General features: G+C 55.4%; 1 protein-coding gene across 2 annotated transcripts in view; it reads right to left on the bottom strand.

The window, feature by feature from the left end:
* The window catches only part of Bcar1 (BCAR1 scaffold protein, Cas family member), a 32,879-nt gene that overhangs the window by 3,065 nt on the left and 5,777 nt on the right, over positions 1 to 24,037 (bottom strand). Inside the window, exons 1-5 of one of the 2 annotated variants that reach the window (XM_090357267.1) lie at positions 15,487 to 15,645; positions 7,280 to 7,912; positions 1,812 to 1,973; positions 1,577 to 1,693; positions 296 to 1,393 (exon numbers count right to left, since the gene is read on the bottom strand). In XM_090357267.1, the coding sequence (XP_090213393.1) occupies positions 296 to 1,393; positions 1,577 to 1,693; positions 1,812 to 1,973; positions 7,280 to 7,912; positions 15,487 to 15,498 (2,022 nt within the window). In that variant the 5' untranslated portion in view covers positions 15,499 to 15,645. Of the gene's footprint in view, positions 1 to 295; positions 1,394 to 1,576; positions 1,694 to 1,811; positions 1,974 to 7,279; positions 7,913 to 15,486; positions 15,646 to 24,037 lie in introns of those variants that run through there. The other variant, XM_090357268.1, reaches the window with a different exon arrangement.

The raw sequence follows: 24,037 nt of genomic DNA, 5'->3' as shown, positions 1-24,037 counted from the left end.
GCCAGCAGATCGGTGGGATGCAAAGCACAGGCAGTCCACCAGGTGGCGCTACAAGCACACACTCGTCAGAGTTGGTCCAGTGGCACTGGGCCCAACAGGGGAGCTCCCAAAGGAAGGGGCTGGGCACAGGCGTGGCACTCACAGAGGGTGAGAGGGAGCATCCACTCCACCCACACGGCATCCTCCTTTCACCTCCCTGGGTCCCACCCCTCCCTCTAGAAGAACCCTGTGGAGTCGGAAGAGCGTGGAGAAGCACTGGGGCGGGGGCCCGTGTCGTGGCCGTGTGGGCACCCACCTGCAGGTGGACGTAGTCATAATCCTCCATCCAGCCCCCCTCACTGTTCTCGTACTGCCCATCTGGAGAGTCCTGGGAGGTGAACTTGGGGGGCGAGGGCAGGGGTCGCGACTGGATGCTGCTGGCCTTGTCAATGGGGTTGGGGTGTAGGGAGCCGCCCCCCTCTGGCCCTGGGGCAGAGGCTTTGGTCCGTCTGAAGAGCAGGGAGGCATTGCCGTGCAAAAAGGAGGCCAGTTGCTTGGCATCCTCCGGCACAGCCCGTGAGCAGGCCACCAGGCGGTCCAGGTCTTCAGAGGTAAACCCAGGGCCTCCCCGGCCACTGTCAAGGACCTGACCATGGGCCACCAGTGTCTGGTACACGTCTTCCATCTTCTGTAGCTGCCGGCTGAGCTTGGCATGCAGGGTGCGGTCAGAAGTGTGGGTGGCGTTGCTCACGGCGTTGCGGGAGAACTCCAGGAGCTCATGGACGGCGCCCTGGACTGCGGCCACGGCTGCCCGCAGGTCCTGCACCGGGGGCTCTGGAGGCTCGGCAGTAGCGCGCCAGCTCCCAGATCCACTGGCACTGCCCACCAGGTCCAAAAGGTGGGCTATGGTGGCACTCACACTCTGCTGTAGCCGTGCCAGGGACTCCACGGCGACTTCCAGCTCCAGGGGCTCCCGGCCCGGCATGGCTACCTCCAAGGAGGACGCCGACTGGCTGCTCCGTGTACTGCCCGTGCTGGAGGCCGACAGGCGCTTGGCATCAGAGGGGGCCTCCCGCTCCGCCGGTGGGGGCACAGCATACACGCCGTCATCCACCACGCCACCGTCCGCCACCTCCGGGGCAAGTGCCCGGTCCCGGGGCACGTCATACAAGGTGCCAGGGCCAGGCCGCCGCAGGCCCGGGGGCACGTCGTAGAGGTCAGGAGCGGGGGGAGGCACGTCGTACACGTCCTCGGCGGGCGGGGGGTCCTGAGCAGGCACCGCGAGGACCAGTGGGTGGCGGGCTGGGTCAAAGGGCTTGGCCTTGGCGAAGGCAGGGGGCACGTCGTAGGTCTCCTCGCGCAGCAGCGGGCCGTCGGGCACGTCCTTGCTCACCGACGGAGGAACATCGTACACCTGGGGACCAGATGGAGTCAAGGCTGTCACCTATCTGCTCACCCCACGAGCCAGGGGCGCAAGGCAGCCAGCCACACAGAGATGCCACCCATCCTGATGTCACGCCATTCTGCTGCCCTGTGGCGGGACCCCGCCTGCTCCTGAGCTCCCTTGCCCCAGCCCCAGCCCCCGCACACTGCTCACCGCATGGTGATTGGCAGCTGGCAGGCCCTTCTCCACGCTGGGGGGCACGTCATACACGTCCAGCAATGCGTCTCGGCCAGCAGGACCCTTGACGGCCATGGGAGGCGTGTCGTACACCTGGGCAATGGGGATGGAACGAGGGCGTGACACAGAGCCAGAGCCACCTAGGTTTGGTGGGAGTGGAAAGCCCCCAGGCACCCACAACCTTGCCCGCCCTCCCTAGCCCCACACCCACCTCTTGGCCGTACTGGCTGGGAAGCAGCCCTCGAACAGGAGGCACGTCATAGATGTCCTGGGGTCCCGGGGCCAGCAGGTGGCGTGGGAAGTCGTATGCATCCTGCTCAGGCTGCGAGGCCTCGAACACGTAGCTCTGGCCCACGCGGGTGGGCACCGCCACCTGCGGGCAAAGCACTGTGCTTAACCAGCAGTCCCCTAGGTCCACCTGGCGCCCCTGTGGCACCCAGGGAAGTCACTTGTGTTGGGGAGACGCGTGCCAGGACACAGGGAATGGGTGCAGAGGCCCAGGTTTTCTCTCCCGGTGTGCCCTCTGCCCTTCTGGGGTGAGATACCCCTGGCACACGTTAGACCTTTAGGTTTTGTTTCTAGCTAACTGGAAGAAAGGCTAAGAAACTGAAGCCTCTACAGCCAAGTGACCCAGAAGGTTCTACCCCTCACATTCTGACAGGGGGAGAATGTGGGTAGAATGGCAGTGGACAGGCAGGGGGAGGCCTGGGCTCCGGTCTTGCCAGTAGGTAAGGGGCCACCGTTACGGGGTCCTGGCCTCCTTCCTGTGAGCCCCTAGCTGCCCTCCACCAGGGCCTGCCTAGCAGGGAGTGACCAGTCACAGAACGAGCCACTGGCAGAGTGCCTCCAGACATAAGTACAGAACCCCGCGGGGCAGAGGTGGCCTGGCAGGGCAAGCACAGGCCCGGGGGGGGGGGGGTCTGCCCTAAGATGGGTACCCAGCCAGAACCACACTGTCCTCAGCCAGTACCCAGCCTGGAAGGGGCGGGCTGCAGGCAGTCTTTGGTAAAGGATTCTCCAGCCAGCCTCCCCACCACCCTCCAAAGCTCCCCGGACTCTTCACAGAAAGGCCTTTTGTTCCCTAATCAAAGGGGATGTCTGGGACAGGGTTGACTGGGGCTCTACCCACACACACCCCCTCAGGCTCAGTGAACCCTGCCAGCCCGGCTGGCAGCAGGCATGTGCTAGGCAGCCCCTCCCACGCCCAGTGCGGTCACTGGTGGCCCAGGTCTGGCAAGGCCCCCAGGCAGCAAAGCGAGCTGGGCCAGCTGGGCTTCTGAGCATCTGTGACTCTAGCAGAGCTGGCAGGCTGGTGCTGTGTCCTGGGCCTCTCTGTGGGTGTCATTCCCTCCCCCCCCCCCCCCCCGTGTCTGGGGGCGGAGATGCAGCAGCCTCTCCAGACTCATCTCCTTCCCCGCGCCTCAGGCTTGAGTCTTGTCCAGTGCTCTTTTTAGATGCTGGAACCTTCCAACAGCAGGCAGGAAGGGGCTGCAGGGACCCGGCAAAGCCCCTTGGCCTCCTAGGTAGGAGCTGGCTCCATAAGGCTGACAAGGGCTGTGCCCAGCTACCTGCCCACTCCCCGGGCAGGCAGGTGAGCCAGGAAGACCCAGTGCCTCCTCAGCCCCACAGGCCCTGCAGGCCCCTGCGGCTATGCAAAGGCAAGGGCTGGGAGCACAAGCTAGGGACCCGACCCCACGCCCAGGGCTCAAGGGCAGTTTGTCACTCTTGCTGCAGAGTCAGGTGACAGCAAGCAGCCATGCTGGCCAGCAGACATTTCTTCTGTTAGCAAAACAGAGTAGGCTGCGGCTAGGGAGTTCATTAGAGAAATGGACTCTCCAGAGAGCTACCGGGCTCTGCTAATCACAGGACACCCCGTCTGCACCTGAGGCCCCATTAGCAGGACCTGGGAGCCCCAGGGTAGGGGATACACCCACACTGGAGAACACATGCACACACGCATGCACACACGCATGCACACACGCACAAAGAGCCAGGGTTGGGCAGGAGAGGGCTGCTCTCCCTCCCTTTTCCATGTCCATAGCCGGGTTTGCAGGGAAAGGGGGCTGAAGTAGGAAATGGCTGGGCAAGGACCAGAACAAGCTCCGCCGCCCCCCCCCCCGGCAGTCCCAGAACAAGCCTCCACCCCCTGCAAAATGGGCAGTGTCCCCTTGAGTGGGGCCAGCTCTCTGCCCTGCTGTACCAGCCCCACTCCCACCCCCAATCTAGCAGTCTCATTTTTCTTCTCTGGAAATCAAGTGCCATGGGAGTATCTTGGGGGTCTCTGCAGCCCCCCACCTCAAGGACTGGCACGAGGACCTGCGAGGAGATAGAGCACCCCAGGTAAGGATGAAATCTGGACAGTACGACAGAGGCCGCACGTCCTCCCTGCCAGGCAGGCAGGGGCTCTGCATCTGCGCTTTCCACAGATGTAGTCCCCTCAGGGTCTCTGGGGTCCCACTTGCCTGAAGAGCTCAGCTTCCCTGCACCCACTCCCGGCTCAGAAGGCCACGGTGCCTGGGAGGGGCCAGGACTTTGCTCTGCCCAGCCACACACCAAACAGAGCCCGCAGGGAGGGTCTGCGGCCTCTGGCCCCAGCCCTGCCACCATCCCCTTGGTTTCCTGAGCAGTAGGGCGCCTCCTACCCACCCCGGGTCCTACCACCTCCTGAGCTGATCAAGACTAGAATGACCACGACTGGGTCTCTTCAGAGCCTTGAGGCTTATGAAGGCTAGACCTTGACATCTGAGCACTAATCACACACTAAGATATGCATAATAGTTTATAATAAAAACACGAGGGAGCCAGCGCGGTGGCTGACGCCTGTAATCCTAGCTACGCAGGAGGCTGAGATCTGAGGATTGCGGTTCAAAGCCAGCCCAGGCACTAAAGACCAAGATCCTGCCACTCTTATATCCAATTAATCACTAAGAAAAAAAAGAATAAAAGAAAAACGGGAAATGGGACTGTGGCTCAAGGGGTAGGGCAGTAACCTTGAGCTGAAGAGCTCAGGGACAGCACCCAGGCTAAGAGTTCAAGCCCTATGATACACACACACACACGGGACCAGAGACCTCCAAGGGAGACTGAGGCACAGTAAAACACATCAACCAGGGCCATCAGCTCAGGAAGAAATCTGAGTAACCAGAAAACGCTTCTGATATGCAGCATTGGATTTACTACCTCAAAATGCAAAAATACATGTACGAATCTGTCAAAGGCAAATGGGGGATAAGCCAGCCAAAATATGCCAAATTTCCCAGCGATTACCCCTGATGGGAATTTTACCTCTAGCCGTTCTCTAAGGCAAACAAGCATTGCTTTCATGTGGAAATCACGCTGCCTAGGCTAGGAGGGCTCCCCAGCTCCGCTTCCTGGGCCCCCAGAGCGGGGCCTAGGCAGCATGATCATTAGTGGCCCTTGCAGCCGTGAGAGCGGGGCCCTTGGCCAGATGGAGACCTCACTCTGCTTCCTCCTCCTTCCTGCCCCAACTTACCAGCTGAACCAGGACCAAGACTTGGGTCACAAGAAGTGGGGAGGGAGGAAGAACTGGGAAATGAGGCCCACAGAGGTGGGTGTGTGCATGCACAGTTCTGTGTGCCACCCACGTAGGTAGGGGTGCATGTGAAGGGCGTGGACTGCACTTGTCCTTAAGGCTCCCTTGCCAGGCACTGCTCTGATGCCAAACAATAAAACTGTCCCTGTCCAGGGCCCTGCTCTGCTCTAGCTGCTTCAATCAGCCTGACAGGTTTCAGCCAACAGACTGGCCAGACAGTTAAAGGTGCAGGGAGGGCAAGAATGGATGGTGGCCAGGTCTCCTAGATGCCAGGCCCATCTGTTGGCAGGAATGGAGTTGCACTATGTATTTACTTGCTACCCAGGTGGTACCAGGCAAAGTGCCCACCTGAGCCCAGGCAGCTCTGGAAACAGAGGTTTAAAGCTATGGCTAAGATCTGGGGACTGTGGTTAGGAGCCAGCCTAGGCAAGGAAGCCCACGACGCTCTCATCTCCAATCCATCACCACAAAGCCGGCAATGGAGCTGTGGCTCCAACCCGGAGTACTGGCCTTGGGGAAAATAAGCTCAAGGACAGCGCCAGGCCTTAAGTTCAAGCCCACAATGGGTATACACAAAAAAGTCACGGCTGTCTTGGTCATTTTCTTTCTAGACACAGGTGGGCTCTGGACTGTGCAAGATGAGGACGTGAGGCTGGGCCTGCAGGTTAACAGGGCTGACACTGGACTTCTTAAAGGGTAGCTGCATACATAGCGCTCTCTAGCAAAGCTCTAGTGTGGCCTCCTGTGTGGCTGGTTGAAGCAGGCTTATTTTCTGGCAACAGGAGAGAAATGTAGCCCCCAGAAAAGTTAGGGAAAAAATGCAGTCTTTGTCTCTTTCCCTTTTCCTGCCTACCAAAAATATAGAGCCATGATGGCTGGAGGTCATACAGACGCTATTGGTCCTGGCATGTCCACCTCCAGATGTGGTTTATGTCAAATACATGTTTCTGCTGCCCAAGGCATGTGCTCCTAATGGACCTGCCACCCTCCTGATATGCATGGATGGGCAGATAGCTAGCTGGCTGGCTGGGAGACTCTTGGTATCTGAACTCAATACCTCACACTTGAGGTAAGTACTCTTAGTACTCGAGCCACGCCACCAGCTTCTTTATGTTCAGGCTGGCGTAAACCGTAATTCTATTTGTGCTCTGCTCAACTGCTGAGATGACAGGTACGCCACCACCACAGCCAGCCATTAGCAAACTATGCACGTGTGCCTATACTAGCCTCAAATTGTGACCTCTTAACCTCTACCTGCCAAGTACCTGGCAGTACAGTTGTGAGCCACCATGCCTGGCTAATTTCTTCCCTTTCCATGTCATAGGGTTTGAACTCTGGGCCTGGGTGCTGTCCTAAAGCTTTTTCCTTTTCTTTTTTTTTTTTGTCATGGGGCTTGGACTCTGGGCCTGGGCACTGTCCCTGAACTCTTCAGCTCAAGGTTACCACTCTACCCCTTTGAGCCTCAGCACCACTTCTGCTTTTCTAGTGGTTAACTGGAGATAAGAGTCTCACAGACTTTAGTGCCCGGGCTGGCTTTGAACTGTGATCCTCAGATCTCAGCCTCCTCAGTAGCTAGGATTACAGGCGTGTGCCACTACACCCAGCCTACAGCTCTTTTTCTTAAGGGTAGTGCTCTACCACTTTGAGATGCAGCTCTGTTTCCAAAAGCTCTATTTCCAGTTTTTGAGTGGTTAGAGATAGAGTCACCAGTGCCAGGCTATTTCTTCCATTTTAATGCCACTTCAAACCTTATACCCTCTTTTCCCTGGGCTACCTGCCTGAGTCTGGACTGTACCCTCAACTCTGGTCAGAATTTTAACCTATTTAAAACTCAGTACCCTCAGAACAACATCTAGCTCTTCAGTGGGCACCAGGCCCCTCCAGAGTGTCCCACCTGCTCTGGCTTCACCTGCCAATCCTGGGAAGCAGGAAGATTCTCTATGCCTCCCGGCCTGTCATAGCTTGATGTCTTCATTCACATGCATCTGCGTCAGATGAACATATTCCCCAAACACGCAAAATCCCTGCCGGAGCGAGGAACCTAAGGTGACTGAACTCTACCACACCCAGACACCTGGGCCTGGGCTAACCCTGTGTGCTGCACAGCTGTGCCAGGGCAGCCTTACCTTTGCTGGCGGTTTCGTCCCTTCCCAGCTGCGGGTGTCCATGGATGGCGGGACCTGGTAGATCTCATGCCCGAGGCCAGCGGAAGGTGGCACTTGATAAATGTCTTGGGCCGGACTGCCAGGCCCTGGGGGCACCTGGTAGAGGTCTGTGGCTGCACTGGGAAAGGGGTGATGAGGTGTTTGCTTTGAGAACGTGGACGTCTGCTTGGCTGGGGGTGACTGGAACTGCGGGCTGGGCCCAGGGGTTTGGTAGAGGCCTTGCTGAGCCTTGCCTGGACTGGGCACCAGGTAGATGCTGTCAGACTGAGGCTGGTACGTAGCAGGGAGCATGGGTGTATACTGTGAGGCCGGGGGAACTGTGGCCTGGAGGCCCTGGGGGAGGCTGGGCTGGGGCTGAGCTGGGGTGGCAGGTGGGCCCGGGCCAAGTCCTGCTGGTTTCTTATCATACATGCCAACCAGAATCTTGAGGCGGTTCCCGGGCACAATGCCCTGCCGTCCGTGCAGCGAGCAGAGCCACCAGCCATCCAGGCCCTGTGTGTCCCGCTCCAGCACTGTCATGATGTCGCCCTTCCGGAAGGAGAGTTCATCTGGAGACTCAGCCACGTTGTCATAGAGGGCTTTGGCCAGCACATTCTGGGGAGAAAGGACACGGGGTGAGGGAAGGAGCAGCACGGACGTCCACCCAGTCCATCCCACCTGGGATCAGAGGCACCTGGATGTGCCTTTGGAAGAGCAACACAAAGTCAGTCAGCAGACAGGCCCAGCTGACCTGGCAGGACTCCACTAAGCTGGCAACAGCCACAATTAACACCCCAGAGAGGACTTTCTAGATGTTCAGATGTTCCTAAGACAACTGCTATGGTCACGTGGCATCACTCACTAAGGATGGTGGTGGGAACACAACCGCCAGGTTATTAGAGATGGTATGAGATTTGCTCAGGAGATATAAGAATGGAGTCTGCCAAGAGTTACAGCTTCTTAGGGTAAAAATACTGAGACACACAACATATTTGTTTAAGAATGTCTACCAAAAACCTAGTAATTAATGGAGAACCTCACTTTCCCTTAAGGCTAAGAAGAAAGCAGGGTGCTTCCCTACACCAGTCTGAGAACAGACCCCTGCTTCTCTGGTCACTGTAACTTGCCAGGAAGAAGAAAATGACGGGGGGGGGGGAGCGTGCACATGTAACTCTTCAGACCATATATGATCACATGTAAGCCCGTCGCTGGAAGAATGAGTAACTGATGAGAAACGTCAGAGCAAAGATCATGTAACAGAAGCTACAAGTTATCTGAGAACTTGCTCAAGCAATAATCTCAAGAAGCACCAAGGAGAAACGAGAAACTGTTAAAAGTTCTGTCAAAGAACTAGGGAAATAAAAAAAAACTTAAAGGGGAAAATGGATCAGATGTTATGGCTCATATCTGTAATCCTTACTACTTAGAAGGCAGAGATCGGGGTTTGAGGCTACTGAAAGTAAACACAAAACATAAAACCTATCTCAAACTAAAGCAAAAATAACTCAAGGTATGGCTCAAGTGATGGTGCCTGCCCAGTAAGCACAGTCCCTGGTCCTCAGTTCAACTCCTAGTACTAAGTTGAGAGAGAGAGAGAGAGAGAGAGTGAGAGAGAGAGAGAGAGAGAGAGTGTGTGTGAGAGTGAGAGAGAGTCTACTCATGTGTATGCATGTATGTAATGTACCAAGATCATGGTGGGATGACTTAACACAGTTAAAATTCATTTGCCTAGCCAGGTGCTGATGGCTCACGCCTGTAATCCTAGCTGTTCAGGGGGCTGAGATCTGAGAATCGCAATTCAAAGCCAGCCCTGGCACTAAAGTCCTTGACAGTCCTACCAGAAAACTGGAAGCGGTGCTGTGGCACAAGGGATAGAGCGGTAGGTAGCCTTGAACTGAAGAGTTTAGGGACAGTGCCCAGACCCAGAGTTTAAGCCCACGACAGAAAGAAAGAAAAAGAAAAGAAATTCTAGAAATAATCCCTAACTTTGAAATTGTGCATACTCCAGAAGCGTGCCATCGTAGCTCTGTCCCGTGTACCTTGCTACACACACTACTCATGGACTAGAAGTCTAGAAACGATTGCAGTATCATATTCAGGTCATTCTAGCTGTTACAGCAGAAGCTGAAAAGTGCTTCTTTTATGGCAGGGAGAGGAGGGAATTTGGATCTTGAACTCAATGCCTGGACATTCATCATGAGCAAGGTCCAGACAAAAATGTCCGAGACTCTATCTCCAAATAACCAGCAAAAGAAGGAATAACTAGGAGAGGGAGAGAAGGGATAACAAGGACTTACGTAAATATAATCCCTCTATACAATACCTTCACAATAACAATTTAAAAGGAAAAAAAAAGCTAGAGGTGTGTCTCAAGTGTTTGGGTGCCAGCTGAGCAAACAAGCTGAACAAGCAAGAGGCCAGAGTTCAAACCTCATATCAGCAGCAACAACAAAAGCACTGAAGCTAGGTGTGATCATACCCACCTACCTGGGACTTGGGGCAGGAGGTTTTAAGTTTGAGGGTTTGAGGATCATTTAGGTACATAACATAGTCCGACTGATCCAAAACAAAACAAAGCATAAAACTGACTTAAATTAGACCAAAAAAAAAAAAAAGCATTCAAAAATTTAAAATGGGGGAAGAGAGCAAATATCATGGGTAATGTTCAAGATGATAGAAGTTTGCTTTCTTTTTTTATTTTGCAGTCTTTCTCCAGTAGCACTTCTTATTTGGAGCTTGAAAAAGAAAATACATGCCTAGAAAAAGCAAGCACTGGATCCCCTCATGGGCTAGGCAGGATGAGACAGAGCTAGAGGCTCCAGCAGGCCTAATGGCCAGAGCCCTGGAGGAATAGGCAGGCACTGCCTAAGACCCACCAGCTCTCAGGGTCCCCATCCCCAAGCTCCCAGCAAGAAACGTAAATTTCCCAAATATGGTCTGCAGCTTGCCTCCAGCAATCACATCCCGAGGGGCGGGACACCAGGCCCACCCTCACTCCCTGACCTGGGGCCGTCCCCCAATCCCGGTGACCACAGGAAGTGCCAGCACAGTGAGTCACTGAAGAATTCCCCTCCAGCCAAGTCAGAGGCTAGGAGTGTAGACAGAGGGGCTGGCCCCTCTGGATTCAAGTGGAGTGCAGGCTGGCAGTGCCGCCCCCTGAGGCAGAGCCAGGCCCTCAGGCAGGCCATGGGGGGCAAAGGCAGGGAAGCCATGGGGTGCAGGTCTCTGCTTAGGGTGAAGTCCAGGGAGAAGACTGGCTGGCCAGGTGAGTCCTGGTGCCCCCCCCCCACCCCCTAACAGCATGAGCTCAGCCTGCTGTGTGCTGGCAGCACAACAGTACTGTTCTGGGCAGCTGGAGCCAGGCAGGAAGCACCTCCAGGACTGAGCACGTGGCAATCAAGTGCCTGGCACCAGTCGCTCCTCAGCCTGCATCAGAGCCCCAGTGGCAGCCTCTACCCTGCCTGGCCTGGGTCCTGGGCACTGCTGGTGCCTGACTACCAACTGCTTGGGCTGCCCACACACCACCCTCTCAGCCTCTCTGCCTCCACAGGGCCCTGCAGTTCCTTCTCTCTCAAGTCCGGAACAGCACCTCAGCTCAGAACTGGCTCCCACTCTCCCTCCCTCAGCTGTATGGCCTCGAGCAGGTCCCTTCCTCGCTGGCCAACCAGAGCCCAAGATGGCAGCCCTGGTCTCACAAGCTTAACAGTGTGGCTTTGCTTCTGCCCAAGCACAAAGAGACAGTGTAGGTCTAAATTCAACAAAGCCACCCATGAGCTTTCAGCCCCATTGTAAGGGCTGAAAGGAAACAAACAATAATGTGCCATGGCTGAGGTGTGGCTCAGTAGTAGAGCACTTGCTTGGCACCTGGCATGGGGCACCAGGTCTGATTTACGGTATGTTACAGCTACTGAAGAGACGGGTCTGGAGGATCAGCCATTCAAGGCTAATCAGGGCAGAAGAGTTCACTAGACTTTATCTTCCAAAATAGCTGGCAAAAAGAAAAGTGCTGGAGGTCTGGCTCAATAGGTAGAGTGCCAGCCTAGCAGGTGGAGCTCTGAAACCCCCGTACTGGAGGAGAGGGAGATGCACAGAGCAGGTACTTGTTGGTCCGGCACAGTGTTCCCAGCCAGGCTTGCTCCAAACATACTGGCGTTGCACACAGGAGCTGACAGGGTTGCTCTGCCTGGCTCTGAGAATGACTCTTCCTGTGTCACAGAGCACCTCATGCCAGAACCACGCCCTGAAGAGTGCTGCACTCATCCGATGGTTATTCAGCCTTTCTCAGCACTGCCTCCAAAAACCCTCGAGGTTCTGTAGGCACTCCACACCCTGACTAGAGGGTGGGGGGCATGGGAAGTGCAAGCCAGTAGCAGGGAGAGCTGAAGGCAGAAGACACTCCAGAGTTCTCCACTGTAGGCCTCCGGGAGGGCCTACAGTACCACTGACCACAGAAGCCTCTGCAGGAATATGTACTCAACACTCACAAGCCAGCCCCAAGTGAGCCAGGAGAGTAGCCAGAGAGAGGGACAAGGAGCAGCCTCCTAACAATAACCCCAGGCCAAAGACAGGCTCTCCTCCGAAATGATCATCTCACTTTACCCTCAGTGACCCTAGGAGACTGAAGGCTCAGATTCAGCCAGGGTTGAAGAGGCAGGAAGCAAGGGAGGCAGATCTGGGGTTGGGAGATAGTGGAGGCTGGACTCCTGGGGTAATGCTTAGATTCACAGAACCCATGAATGGAAATTTCACAGGCTTTCCCCATGCTGCCTTGTTCCCACTCCAACACACACACACACACACACACACAGGGCACCCACTCAAAGTACAGAGCCATATACACAGTGGGCACTCAACAAACACTGGCTCCCTTCATACCCACAACCACTGCAAACACGGGCCAAGTTTATTTCTGGGAGATTCTGTTTGCTTGCCCTACAAGAGCGCCTGGTGGCTATGGATACAGACCCAATGGATATGCGCCCACAGTCACCCCTTACTCGTGAGCAACCCATATGCAGCAGAACCCCTAGCTGACATGCTGACCATCCCTTGCTCTGACCCAGGACCCAAGGGGGCACTGGCTGACGACATCCCTTTCCTTCCCAGTGCAGATGTCCAGGGTAGACCTTAGACAAATCAGCCTTACCAGCACCCTCCCTTTCACTCCCATGGATAACTGAGCAGCCAGCATCTGGGTCTAGTCCCAAGGGGAACCAGCCAGCCAGCCTGCCTGCCTGCCTGCCTGCCTGCCTGCCTCAGGAGTATGTGAGGCCTTGGCACAAAGCAGGAGCAATGTGCTGGTCCTCAGTTCCATTCCTGAGACTTAGCCAGAAAAAAAAGACCCGGAGAAGGAAAGAATGGAAAGGAAGCCACCTGGGGGGGGGGGGGGAAATCACATCCAGGAACTGCCTTGCACAAGCATGGTCTCACCTTGGCTGCAGCAGCAATGACAGATGACCTTGGTCCAGGGCCAGAGAAGAGCCAGAGCAAGTCCCTGACAACCTACTCTACAACCCTGCCCCAACTCTGGACAAAGTGTCCAAGCACCAGGCTGGGGAGGCTGCGCAGAGACGAAGTGACATGAAGGGGGCCCTCCTGCTACAGGATATGGCACCTGCAGACCTCAGTATACTCTAGAGCTGTTCTTCCCAGATCCCAGGGCCCTGTTGGAGGTTTGTGGACTGGCTCAAGTCACTTTGATGGTGTGGTGTCCTGCCACAGACACCAGGATCAGAAAGGCAGATCCTTCACTTAGGGACAGAACCAGACTAGACTTGATCATCACAGAAGGGTCAGCAGAAGAGACAGGGACTTCACTCTATACGAAGTCTTAGTTTTTCCATCTTCCCAGCTGAACCTCTCTGGAGCTCTGCCATTCTCTAGTTCTAGTTCATAGCCTTTAGTAGGTCATAAGGCCTAAGCAGGGACAGAGGGAGACAATGCCACAAAAAGTAAGGTTCTTAGGGGTGGGGGAGGGGGGAAGGGAAATGGGGACCATGACATGTGAAAGGGTATCAATGTGTGGGAATTAAGGCACCATTTATCTGGCAAATATCATGTAACCCTTCTATTAATTACAATAAAAATATATTTTAAAAAAAAGTAAGGTTCTTTGGCTTAAAACAATGATTACCAAACCTGTGGTTTCTAGGGTGCTCCATGGAGATGGGCCCTACTCCATAATCCCTCTTCAGAACTTCTCCCACCTAGGCTCCACTGTGGCCTATTTCTTGTCTGGTAGTATGTATGGGGGTAGTATGTATGTGTTAAGAAAAAGGACAAAAACAAAAACATAATCCAGCTCTTCTCAATGCTCAGGACAGAATGGAGAGCAAAGCTTCCCCTTCAATCATGTCCCTTATCTGTGGATCTAAAGACCTGGAGGAAATGAGGCATGTCCAATGCCTTTAATGGAGAATGATCACTACTCTACTACCTTGCTGCCATGCCCCAAGTCTGACATTCACACGGGCTCTCCCAGGATGCTTTGAAAGAGCCCACTTCCCCTGCTGAACAGCTTGAGCTGAGGAGGGAGCTGTCCAGGCCCAGGAAAAAAGTGGTGGGACTTACTGAAAGAATAACGATTGGTGCCAGGAGTTTGGCCTTGTGGTAGAGTGCTTGCCTAGCATGCATGAAGACCAGGGTTCAATTCCTCCGTACCACATTCACAGAAAAGCTGGAAGTGGTGCTGTGGCTCAAGTGGTAGAGTGTTTGCCTTGAGGAAAGCCCAAGGACAGTGCTTAGGCCCTGAGTTCACGTCCCAGGACTGCCAAAAAAAAAGAAAAAAAGAGGACCTCAAGGACCCCAGCCTTAGAGACAAAGAGGTCCATCAAGTTAACAGTTCCTCACAGCTCTGGGTGTCCCCATTCCTGGCAAGGAGCAAAGACATACATGGAAAAACACATGGAGACTAGGTTCTAGACCCAGTTCAGAGAAAAAAATGTCCCTCTGCCTCAGTTTCCTCATCTGTACTCTCCATGTAAGTGCAATGTGAGGCTATCTCGCGAGTCTTTCCTGGGCAAACAGGAGGCTACCCTAACTCCAATCCCTTGGTTACCTACGAAGATGGTGCAAAACCAGCAATGCCAGAGGCTACAGTCCTCCTCCCCTAGCTGAAGGCGACTTTCCTGGCAGAATCTGCCATTGCCCTGCCCTGCCTCCACCCAGCTCCGGTGGACTCCCTCCTTAACCGGGTCAGCCAGAGGTAGACTCTCCAAGGGCCCCTCCTGCGCCCAGCTCTGACTCTCCAGACACCATGCCCGCTTCACGGGCCCAGCAGCCCTCCGTCCCCCAGCCGGGGCCGGTGAGGAACCCTCTCACCTGGCTGGACTCGGAAGGGACGGATGACGCACGGCCATTGGGTGAAGGGGAGCACAGCCGCAGCAAACTTGGGGTCAGGCGTGCCTCTCGGCTAGACCTTTCCCCACCATCAGGGGCACAGAAACAAGGAAACCTGTCGCCCTAGAAGTGGGTTCGCACCCCAACCTCCCCTGGGGCCAACCCACCCGGCCTCCCAACCACCTGCAGCCCTAGGCACAGGCCGGCACAACGGGGCCTGGGCTCAGCCTCCGCAGCGAGCGGCCGGGAGATGGGGCTATTGAAGCCCAACCGGACACCCAGGTTCCGCGGGCTGCCGGGCCGGGAGCTTCCCCGACGTGCACCCCAAATCCTGCCTGCGCCCCGCACCTTCCCGTCGGCCAGCGTGCCCCGCGGCGGGTCAGCGCGGCCCGGGGCCGGGCTGCCTGGACGCGGGTCCCCGAGCTTGGCGCCCCGCCCTCGCCCCGCTCCGGGAATCCAGCGCCGGCGGGCGGCGGGCGGCGGTGAATCACTAACGCCGGAGCGCGGCGGCCGCGCCGACGACCCCGCTCGACCCCAACCCCGAGTCGGGGCGCTCCGAAATTGCGGCGCGGCCGGGCGGCCCCCTCTCCGCCCGGGAGCCCCTCCGGGTCGAGGACACCGAGGCCCAAGGTCACAAGCAGCCCGCGAGGGCACGGGCGGGCGGGCGGGCTGCCCACCAGCGACTTCCCCGGTCGCCGGGGAGCCCCGGCTCCGGGACGCCCCGGGAGCCCGCGGCAGCCCGGCCGGCGGTTCCCAGGACCCGCGGGTCCCGCAGGAAATGCCGCTGGCTTAACCCTTCCAGCGCGGGGGGGGGGGGGGACGGCGGCCGCGCGCCCGGCCCACGCACTCACCAGGTAGTTCATGGTGTCCGGCTGCCCGCCGAGCGCACACCCAGCCGCCCCGGCTGCGCGGGCTCGGAGCCCCCAGCGCGCCGTGGCAGCCCGGGCCGAGACTCCGGGTCGGGAAGCCTCCGCCGCCCAGAGCCGGTCCCACCTCGCTCCGCCCGGCGCCGCCACCGCCGGCGGACTGGCGCAGCCCAGCTCCCGGCATGCCCGGCCCCGCGCGTCCATTGGCCACCGCGGATCCCCATGCAAATGAGCCGCGGTCCGGGAGCGCGCGAGCGCGCGCACGCGCCGTGGGAGAGGTGGGCGCGCCCGGTCCTGGGCTGGCCGGCTCGGCCCCGCCCGGCGGCGGCCTCCAGCACGGGAAATCCCTCTTCCTGCACCACTCGTCCGCTTCCCACAGCACCACCGCCGCCGCCGGGAACACGCCCCGCCGCGGCCCCGCCGCGCCCACACCTCGGGAACACGGGGTGGCCTTTCCCTCCTGCAGCGCCCACCTTTCCGACGGACACCCGCTGGCCTCCCCCGCCAGCCGACCCTCGACTCAGATCTGAATTCGGGGAAAGGGGGGAAGAAGAACCGCCACTGCAGGCGGAGCAGGCGGCCCGGTCCGCGACAGCCCTTCTAGGAGCAGCTCTCCTCCCCTCCCGGGGAAGTCCCCCACCCTTGGGGATTCCAGCAAAGCAAGGCCAGGGCTCACCCTCGCCTACCTGCACCAGACAAGAACCGTCTCCCACCTTTCAGCTCCTGAAGTCCAAGCTCCCTGCTCAAGTCGCAGTGCCCCCCCCCCCAATCCTGAGTCAGCCCAGCCCAGCCCAGGTCTAAAACTGTTCAGAATGGCCGGGAGTTTGGCCTAGTGGTAGTGTGCCTCGGGACCACATACATAGAAAAAAAAGCCAGAAGTGGTGCTGAGGCTCCAGCGGTAGAGCTCTAGCCTTGAGAAAGTCCAAGGACAGTGCTCAGGCCCTGAGCTCAAGCCCAGGACTGGCAAAAAAAACCAACAACAACAAAAAAAACACTGTTCAGAATCTTCCCTGCACCTGCTCCAACCCATCTACTTCAGCAAATTGTGTGTGAGACAGAATGAGTATGTGTGTATATGTTGAAAATGAGAGAGAACAAAAAGCCATCCCAGGGAAGCTGGAGAATGGTCCATTCTCCTAAGTCCTCCCTTACACACTTTGTTAAGTTGCACATCAATGATGTCACACCATGTAATCAGGGTGTGAGAGTCTGAGTATAGCCTAGCCACACACAGTGAAAGGTGAGAAGAACTGAGCTAGAACCTGCTCCAAGCCCGCAACAATCAGCAGTCTTGAGCACCTTCCAGTACCAGGGAAGCAATGGAGGAGACCAGGCTTCACTCAGCAGGAAAGGCCTGGGCCATACACACAAGCCTAAGGCCACCTACTCAGGCCCTACCTTCTACTTGACAGGCAACTGTCACTCGCAGTTCAGCCTAGCCCACAGTCCAGGGTCTGATGTTTCACCTGGGCAGGCTCTCTCCCTCTGGACTCCTTTCTCATCTGCAAAATCCAAGAGGAAGGGCCAGCACAAGCCTTCTGGAAAAATGCTTAGAACAGATGCTCAGTTCCCAACCCTCCTGAAAAACCAGGTGTTTGCATTTCCCCCAGGCTCTGGCTTAGAAACTACTGGGCAGAACTCACATCATGGGAGTGAATAAGAAGCTGTGACCCGAAGTTCTGTAAGGGACAGCTAGACAGTACCCTGTGCCCTCCCCAAGACTAGCCATCTATGTCACTCTCAACACAGCCAGGAACATCTCCTGCTGGTCCCCAGGCCTTGTACCTGCCCCTGCCCCCTTCCTCTTTCCCTCCCAACCCTTCAGCCTGGAGTGAGTGGCCAGCACGTAAGGCTGCAGGAAGCACGACTGAACGACTGAACCCAATGATCTACGTACAAGTATCTGTCTGTGTGGGTCTCCACTTCTGAGGGGAGGAGCAGGCACACAAAAGGCTGGTGACTGCTTCCTTCCAGCTGACCAAAAGAGGGCACTACAGAAAGGGGGGTGATTAGGACCCTGGGAATGGGAGACCTCATTCCAAAACAGTGTTAAAGTGACAGTGGGGGTGGGGCTGCTGTGGGAAGAAGAGGAGGAAGAGGAGGAGGAGGAGGAGGAGGCGGCAGCGGGGGAGGGGATGTGGGCTCAAGCTCAGGCATTTCAAAAATTTGCTCCTTTTCCACTTAAACAACCCCCCCCCCCAGCCTGTGCCTCCTAGAATGGCATTTCCGCTTCAGAAACAAGGCCCCAGAACTGACACCCCACTGTGAGGGGGGGCACCCTCCCAGGCTGGAGGGGGAGGGGCACTCACTAGAGTTATGGAAGACAAACCCCCCTCACTGTACCCCAGGCCTGCCTCAGGGCCAACAGAGATACAGTGCCCTGTGGCAGATGCACTCAGTCCACACCCACAGTAATCCTGCCCGATGGGCTTCAGCATGGACCCCATTTTACAGACGAGGAGACCGAAGGCCCAAATGATGGGCCCTTTCCTCACCCCATCCCCCACGCACAGAAGGGACAGAGAGAGGGGCCGGGAGTTTGGCCTAATGGTTAAAGTGTTTGCCTAGCATGCATGAAGACCCGGGTTCGATTCCTCGGTACCACATACATAGAAAAAAGCCGGAAGTGGTGCTGAGGCTCAAGTGGTAGAGCTCTAGCCTTGAGAGAGTCCAAGGACAGTGCTCAGGCCCTGAGCTCAAGCCCAGGGCTGGCAAAAAAAAAAAAAAAGAAGGGACAGAGAGAGCAGCCAGGATGGTGGAACTACCAGACCTCTGCCATCTTGGTTACTTTGCAGCAGGCAGAGAACTAGGGACAAAGGCCAGTTCAGGCTAAAAGCCAAAGGCTCCTGCCATACTTAGGGGTGTTAGCAACAGAGAGCTGAGATGCAGACAGAACTGCACTCAGCACTGACAGCCAGCCCCTCACCATGCCCCGTGTGTGTGGTGAGAACGGAATGCAGTGAATCTGTTTATTGAGTGGGGCCTCAGAGGTAGCTTTGAGGAGGAAACGGAAGGCTGCCCCAGTCGCAGGTATAATGAGGTAGTCAAACATGTGTGCCTACAAACACCCAGTGCAGGCACCCACACAGGTGTACAGGTATCCACACAGGCATACAGGTACCCACGCAGGACTGCAATACCCACACAGGTGGGTATAGGCTACCCATGGTGGGTCTGGCAGAGAGGAGAGAGAGCCCAGCTGAAGCTGAGCTGGGGTAGAGGGCTGCCGAAGGATGGGGGGAGCAAACCACACGAGAGCACCCTGCTCTCCTTGACAGCTGCCAGCCCCCTAGGAATGGCCTGGCACCTCCTACAAGGCTGAGGATGAACTCACACTTGTACCAGTCCCTTGGGCCTAGTGTAGTCATGTTTGATGGGCCATTAAAGCATCCCCAGCCGCTCCTACTGGAGCCTAGGTGGGCATAAAAGCCTGGGGCAGGGTTTGTGCTTTCTGAGCCTTAGCTTCAGCACAGATTCAGGGCACAACAGAGCTAATCTCTTTTAGGGGTTACGTGTGAGTGTGCGTGTGGGTGTGTGTGTGTATGTCTACACACTTGCTGGTACTGGGCCTTGAGCTCTTACTTGTCTTCTTCAGTCCAAAGCTGGCACTCTACCACTTTAGCCACGCTTCTACTTTCAGTTTTTTGGCTGGCTAACTGAAAGTAAGTCTTGGGTTGAATTCCAACCTAAATCCTCAGATCTCAGCCTCCTGATCAGCTGGGATTATAGGAGTGCCTAGCTAGAACAATTCTTCCTTGGTGCCCAACAATGTCCACTGAAGCATTTTCAACAGTAAAAGACAGCAGCATAATACAAATGCCCAATCCTAGGGGATGGGTGAGCCAAATCAAGCCCCTCAAAGGAGACTGCACAGCTCCAAAGAAGGCTATTTTCGGCTGGGGACAGTGGCTCATGCTTGCAATCCTAGCTACGGAGGAGGCTGAGATCTGAGGATCACAGTTTATATAAAACTGTGCCAGTCCTGGGGCTTGAACTCAGGGCCTAACCACTGTCCTTGGGCTTTCTTCAAGGCTAGTGCTCTACCGCTTGAGCCACAGCACCACTGCCTGTGCTTTTTATGTATGTAGTACCAAGGAATCAAACACAGGTCTTTGTGCATGCTAGGCAAGCACTCTACCCCTGGGCCAAACTCCTGGCCCAACAGTTTAAAGCCAGCCTGGGTACTAAAGACTGTGAGACTCTAATCTCCAATTAACCAACAGAAAATGGGAAGTTGTGCTGTGGCTCAAGGGGTAAAGCAATAGCCTTGAGCTGAAGAGCTGAGGGACAGTGCCCAGGCCCAGAGTTCAAACCCCACGACCAATAACTATATATATATACATATATATATGTATATATATACATATATATATGTATATATATATATATACACACATATACAGGAAGTGGAAAGAGAGCACAGCACACAGCCTCTCCCCGAAGCGCGGCTCCAGCAGTGTGAGGGTGGGCTAGACGGTCAGGCTTCGGGAGGCTATGGGAGTGGCACTAGGATGGGATTTCCTGAGGCCGGAGGTAAGTGTTTGTGGGGACAGGAAGACACCATGTCTTTGGAAGGCCACAGGCACTGTCACCTCCCTTCTGGGCCATCCTCTAAAGTGGCAGGCTCCAAACCTGGGTGAGAATACAGGGCCCCTTGTGGGTAGCACAAAGAAGTAAATCTGGCTGTTTTCACAGTCAGTGTCCACGCTTCCTGGGAATCTGAATGGAAAGACACAACCCTGTCTCAGAGGACAGTGCCTGCACCAGCTCATTCTGCCAGGAAGTGGCAGAGCTCACATCCTTAACTGCCCATCCAGCCACCCATAGAAAAACTCCCAGGTGATCCCAAGCAGCAGAGTATGCCCTTCTTTGGGGAGAAGGGGTGACGCTGTCAGCCACACAGAGCTTTGTCATCAACCTTTCCAAACTGGCGTGACCAACGAGACAGTCTGTCATCACTGACAGATTCCGCACGATCGATGGCTCAGGCCAACGACCAGAGACCTGGACTTGGATAAAGAAAGGAGCTGCCAGAAGAGGTATCAATGTGTGAGAAGTAATGCACCTACAATCTGGTGAATGTAACTGTAACCCCTCTATACATTACCCCAACAATAAAAAATAAATAAAAAGAAAGGAGCTACCAGCTACAGACATACAGCTCTGGGGGCAAGCGGAGGTGGGGAATGCTAGGACAAACTGATTCAGGTCCCCTGTACCCCAGACCTGGGCCTGGGGACCAGGAAATCCAGTGTCCCACATCTTCAGTTATTTCCATTGTTTTTTTCTAAGGTGGAGAGTAGAGTGCAAAGGCCCCAGCTAAAAGCAAAAAGACACCTAGACACTGCCTAGTGGCTCTGACTCCACCCAGGGAGCTGGACCTAAGGCCTTGTCTTCTCTGCTGACTCTGAGGTCAAGTGCTTGCATTCTCATTAGCCCTTCAGAACTCCAGGGAAGAGCTGGACTGGCAGAAGTGAGGGACAAAGGGGAACAAGGGGGGAGGGGGGAGGAGTGCAGGTTCCCGGCCTCGGAGAGAAAGCTCAGCTGCCGTGGCTGCCCCTGCTCCAGTCTTACAGGCTGGGTGGGCAGGGACAGGGTGTGGTCAAGATGCCTCCCAGCCAAGCCATATGCTCCTGCCTCTCCCATGGCAACCAGCTCTAGGAGATCAGGCAGAGGGGTGACTTCACATGCCATCTGCTGCCCACCCCTTAGCCACATCCGTAACACGGGTGCCTGTGCACAGCGATGTACGTGGAGAGAAGAGAAATGCCTGTCTCTGCTAGGTTCCGCCAGCTAGGGGATCAGGAAAGTCGCGGATCAGCAGGGCCTGGGGCCTGAGGGATCCAGGATGGGGCACAGGAAAGAGTGGATGAGAGAAGCTTCCTCCTTGGACAAGTGCAGAGCCATCCCACCTGGGCCTGCTCTAGTCTACAGAGCAGGCCTTTGTGTTGCCCCAGATATCCAGGCCAAGGCCTCGCCCAGGCTCAGTGCTCACAGGCAGGAGCAGACGTCAATGAGTCCAGCTGGCCTTGGGACCTCAAGCACAGCCTCAGTCTGCACAGCTGGTGAAGACATCAGTCAACAACCTGGCCTGCGCTGGCCCAAGGCTGCTGGTGGCACAGGCAGGCCAGGACACGCTGGTATCCCATGGCCAGCAGCACAGCCACCCAGCCTGGTCACAGTCCAGACCCACCCTGCTGCACATCACATCCCAGGGATCAAGGGGACCCCTCTGGGCCTACCTCTCACCAAGTCCTTCGTCATCTCCTCAGCCTCTGCAAAGATGCCCCTCTTGGGCCAGGAGCATGACCTAGTGGTAGACTGCTTGTCCTAGCATGCATGAAGACCTGGGTTTGATTCCTCAGTATCACATACACACAAAAAGCCAGAAGTGGTGCTGTGGATCAAGTGGTAGAGTGCTAGCCTTGAGAAAGCTCAAGAGCAGTGCCCAGGCCCTGAGTTCAAGCCCCCAAGATTGGAGATATATATATGTGTGTGTGTGTGTGTGTGTGTGTGTGTGTGTGTGTGTGTGTGTGTGTGTATGTGTATATACATATACATATGTATATATGCGCCCCTCTTCAGGTGTCTGAGAGTCCCTTCCTTCCCCCAAACCTCAAAGCTCAAGTGGAGCTCTAGGACCACATCTTTGGAGAGGTATCACCTTGAGCTCCACAGTCAATGCTGACTGACAGTGGACAGGGTCTCAGTCCCACATGTGGGGTGGCTAGTTGTAAGGTCCACCTCTATCATCCACCCCTACAGAATGAACATCTACTGCATGCCAGGTGCCCTACTAGAAACCTGCACGCAAACAGTCCCCTCCTGGAGACCTTCCCGCCGTGGCTGTGGGGCATGCACAGGTAACCCCACCTCCTGGCAATAAGAAGGCCTTGGAGGGGAACAAAGCAGAAGGGTGACCAGAAGGAGAGGTGCTGACCTACAAGGCATATGGGAGCAGTCTGAGGCAGAGGCATTTGAGCACATTTGTGAATCTTGCTTAGATTCTTTAGGCAGAAAAGAAGCACAACACGGGTGAGCAGTGAGCAGCTCTTTCCTCGGGTATGAAGAGCTGAGCGGCGAGGGCCTAGGCGCCCAAGTAGCTCTGACAACTCATTTCCTGTCCTGGTTTCTTGAGAGGTGGAGATGGGCTGTCCACTGGGCTTGGGGCTCCCAGAGTTGTAGCGGGAGCGGTCAGGTGTGTCTGCTTGGCTCGGTGTTTCCGTGGAGGGCCAGCCTGGGGAAGGCAGGGAGGAGGACAGGATTCTAAACTCTATCATCTTTCTCCTCCTGCTTTTCTGTACCCTGCTAGCCAGGATCTCTGGCTAGACGGGAGACATAATGACTCAATAGCATTAGCCCTTCTTCCCAGGTAACCCGGGAAGAGAACATTCAAAGTCAAACCTGGAGGACTGTGGTCAAACCAAATTTCTGAACAAGCAACTTTGGTAGATTCAGAATTTGGGAGTACCAGAAACTTTCTGGGCATGCCTGGAGTTACATGATCAGCTACATTTTATAAAATACTTGAGCAGGGCATATGCCAATAACATACCAGTGTTTAAAGGAATACATAGTAGACAAAGGCTATCCATCAACTAGAGAGTTCATAGTGGTTTGAAGACAGGCTGTACAGAAAAGCCCATGAAAGACTTATCTCCAATAAACTAAAAACAGGCTGGGAATGTGGCTCAGTGTACAGTGCTAGCCTAGCTTACACGAAGCCCTGAGTTCGATTCCTCAGTACCACATACACAGAAAATGCTGGAAGTGGTACTGTGGCTCAAGTGGTAGAGGACAAAAGCCCAGGGACAATGGCCACTGAGTGGCCTTAAGCAAAAGAAGCTCAAGAACAGGGCCTAGGCCTGAGTTCAAGCCCCAGGAACAGGAGGAAAAAACAACCAAAAACGCTCAACTCAGGAGGCTAGGATCTGAAGATCATGGTTCCCAGCTAGCCTGATCAGAAAAGGCCCCATGAGATTATCTCCAATCAGCCACTCAAAAAAACAGAAGTCAGGGGAGGGAGTTTGGCCTAGTGGTTGAGTGCTTGCCTAGCATGCATGAAGACCCGGGTTCGATTCCTCGGTACCACATGCATAGAAAAAAGCCAGAAGTAGTGCTGAAGCTCAAGTGGTAAAGCTCTAGCCTTGAGAAAGTCCAAGGACAGTGCTCAGGCCCTGGGCCCAAGCCACCCGCCCCCAAAAAAATTTAAATTAAAAATTAAAAAACCCAGAAGTGAAGCTACGGCTCAAAGTGGTATATGGCTACCCTCAGCAAGAGCTCAAAAACAGCACCCAGGCCCTGAGATCAAGCCCCAAGACTGATTAAAAAACAAAAATCTCATCCAATTACATATCTTAACACCAATGGTTCTATGTTTCATGATATGTAAAAATCTACCTCATTAAAGGTCTCAACAGACAAAAATAAAGCACAGAAGAAAACAATGAATGGCCACATGTACTATTTTGGAATTAAAAACAACAAAAGCAGAAAGGAACACACAACTCACAGGTGGTGGTGCTACTCTAAACCT

The sequence above is a fragment of the Megascapheus bottae genome, chromosome 24, assembly GCF_031878675.1.
Source record: "Megascapheus bottae isolate mThoBot1 chromosome 24, mThoBot2.hap1, whole genome shotgun sequence".
Classification (NCBI taxonomy): domain Eukaryota; kingdom Metazoa; phylum Chordata; class Mammalia; order Rodentia; family Geomyidae; genus Megascapheus; species Megascapheus bottae.
This window is presented reverse-complemented; position numbering and strand designations above follow the sequence as displayed.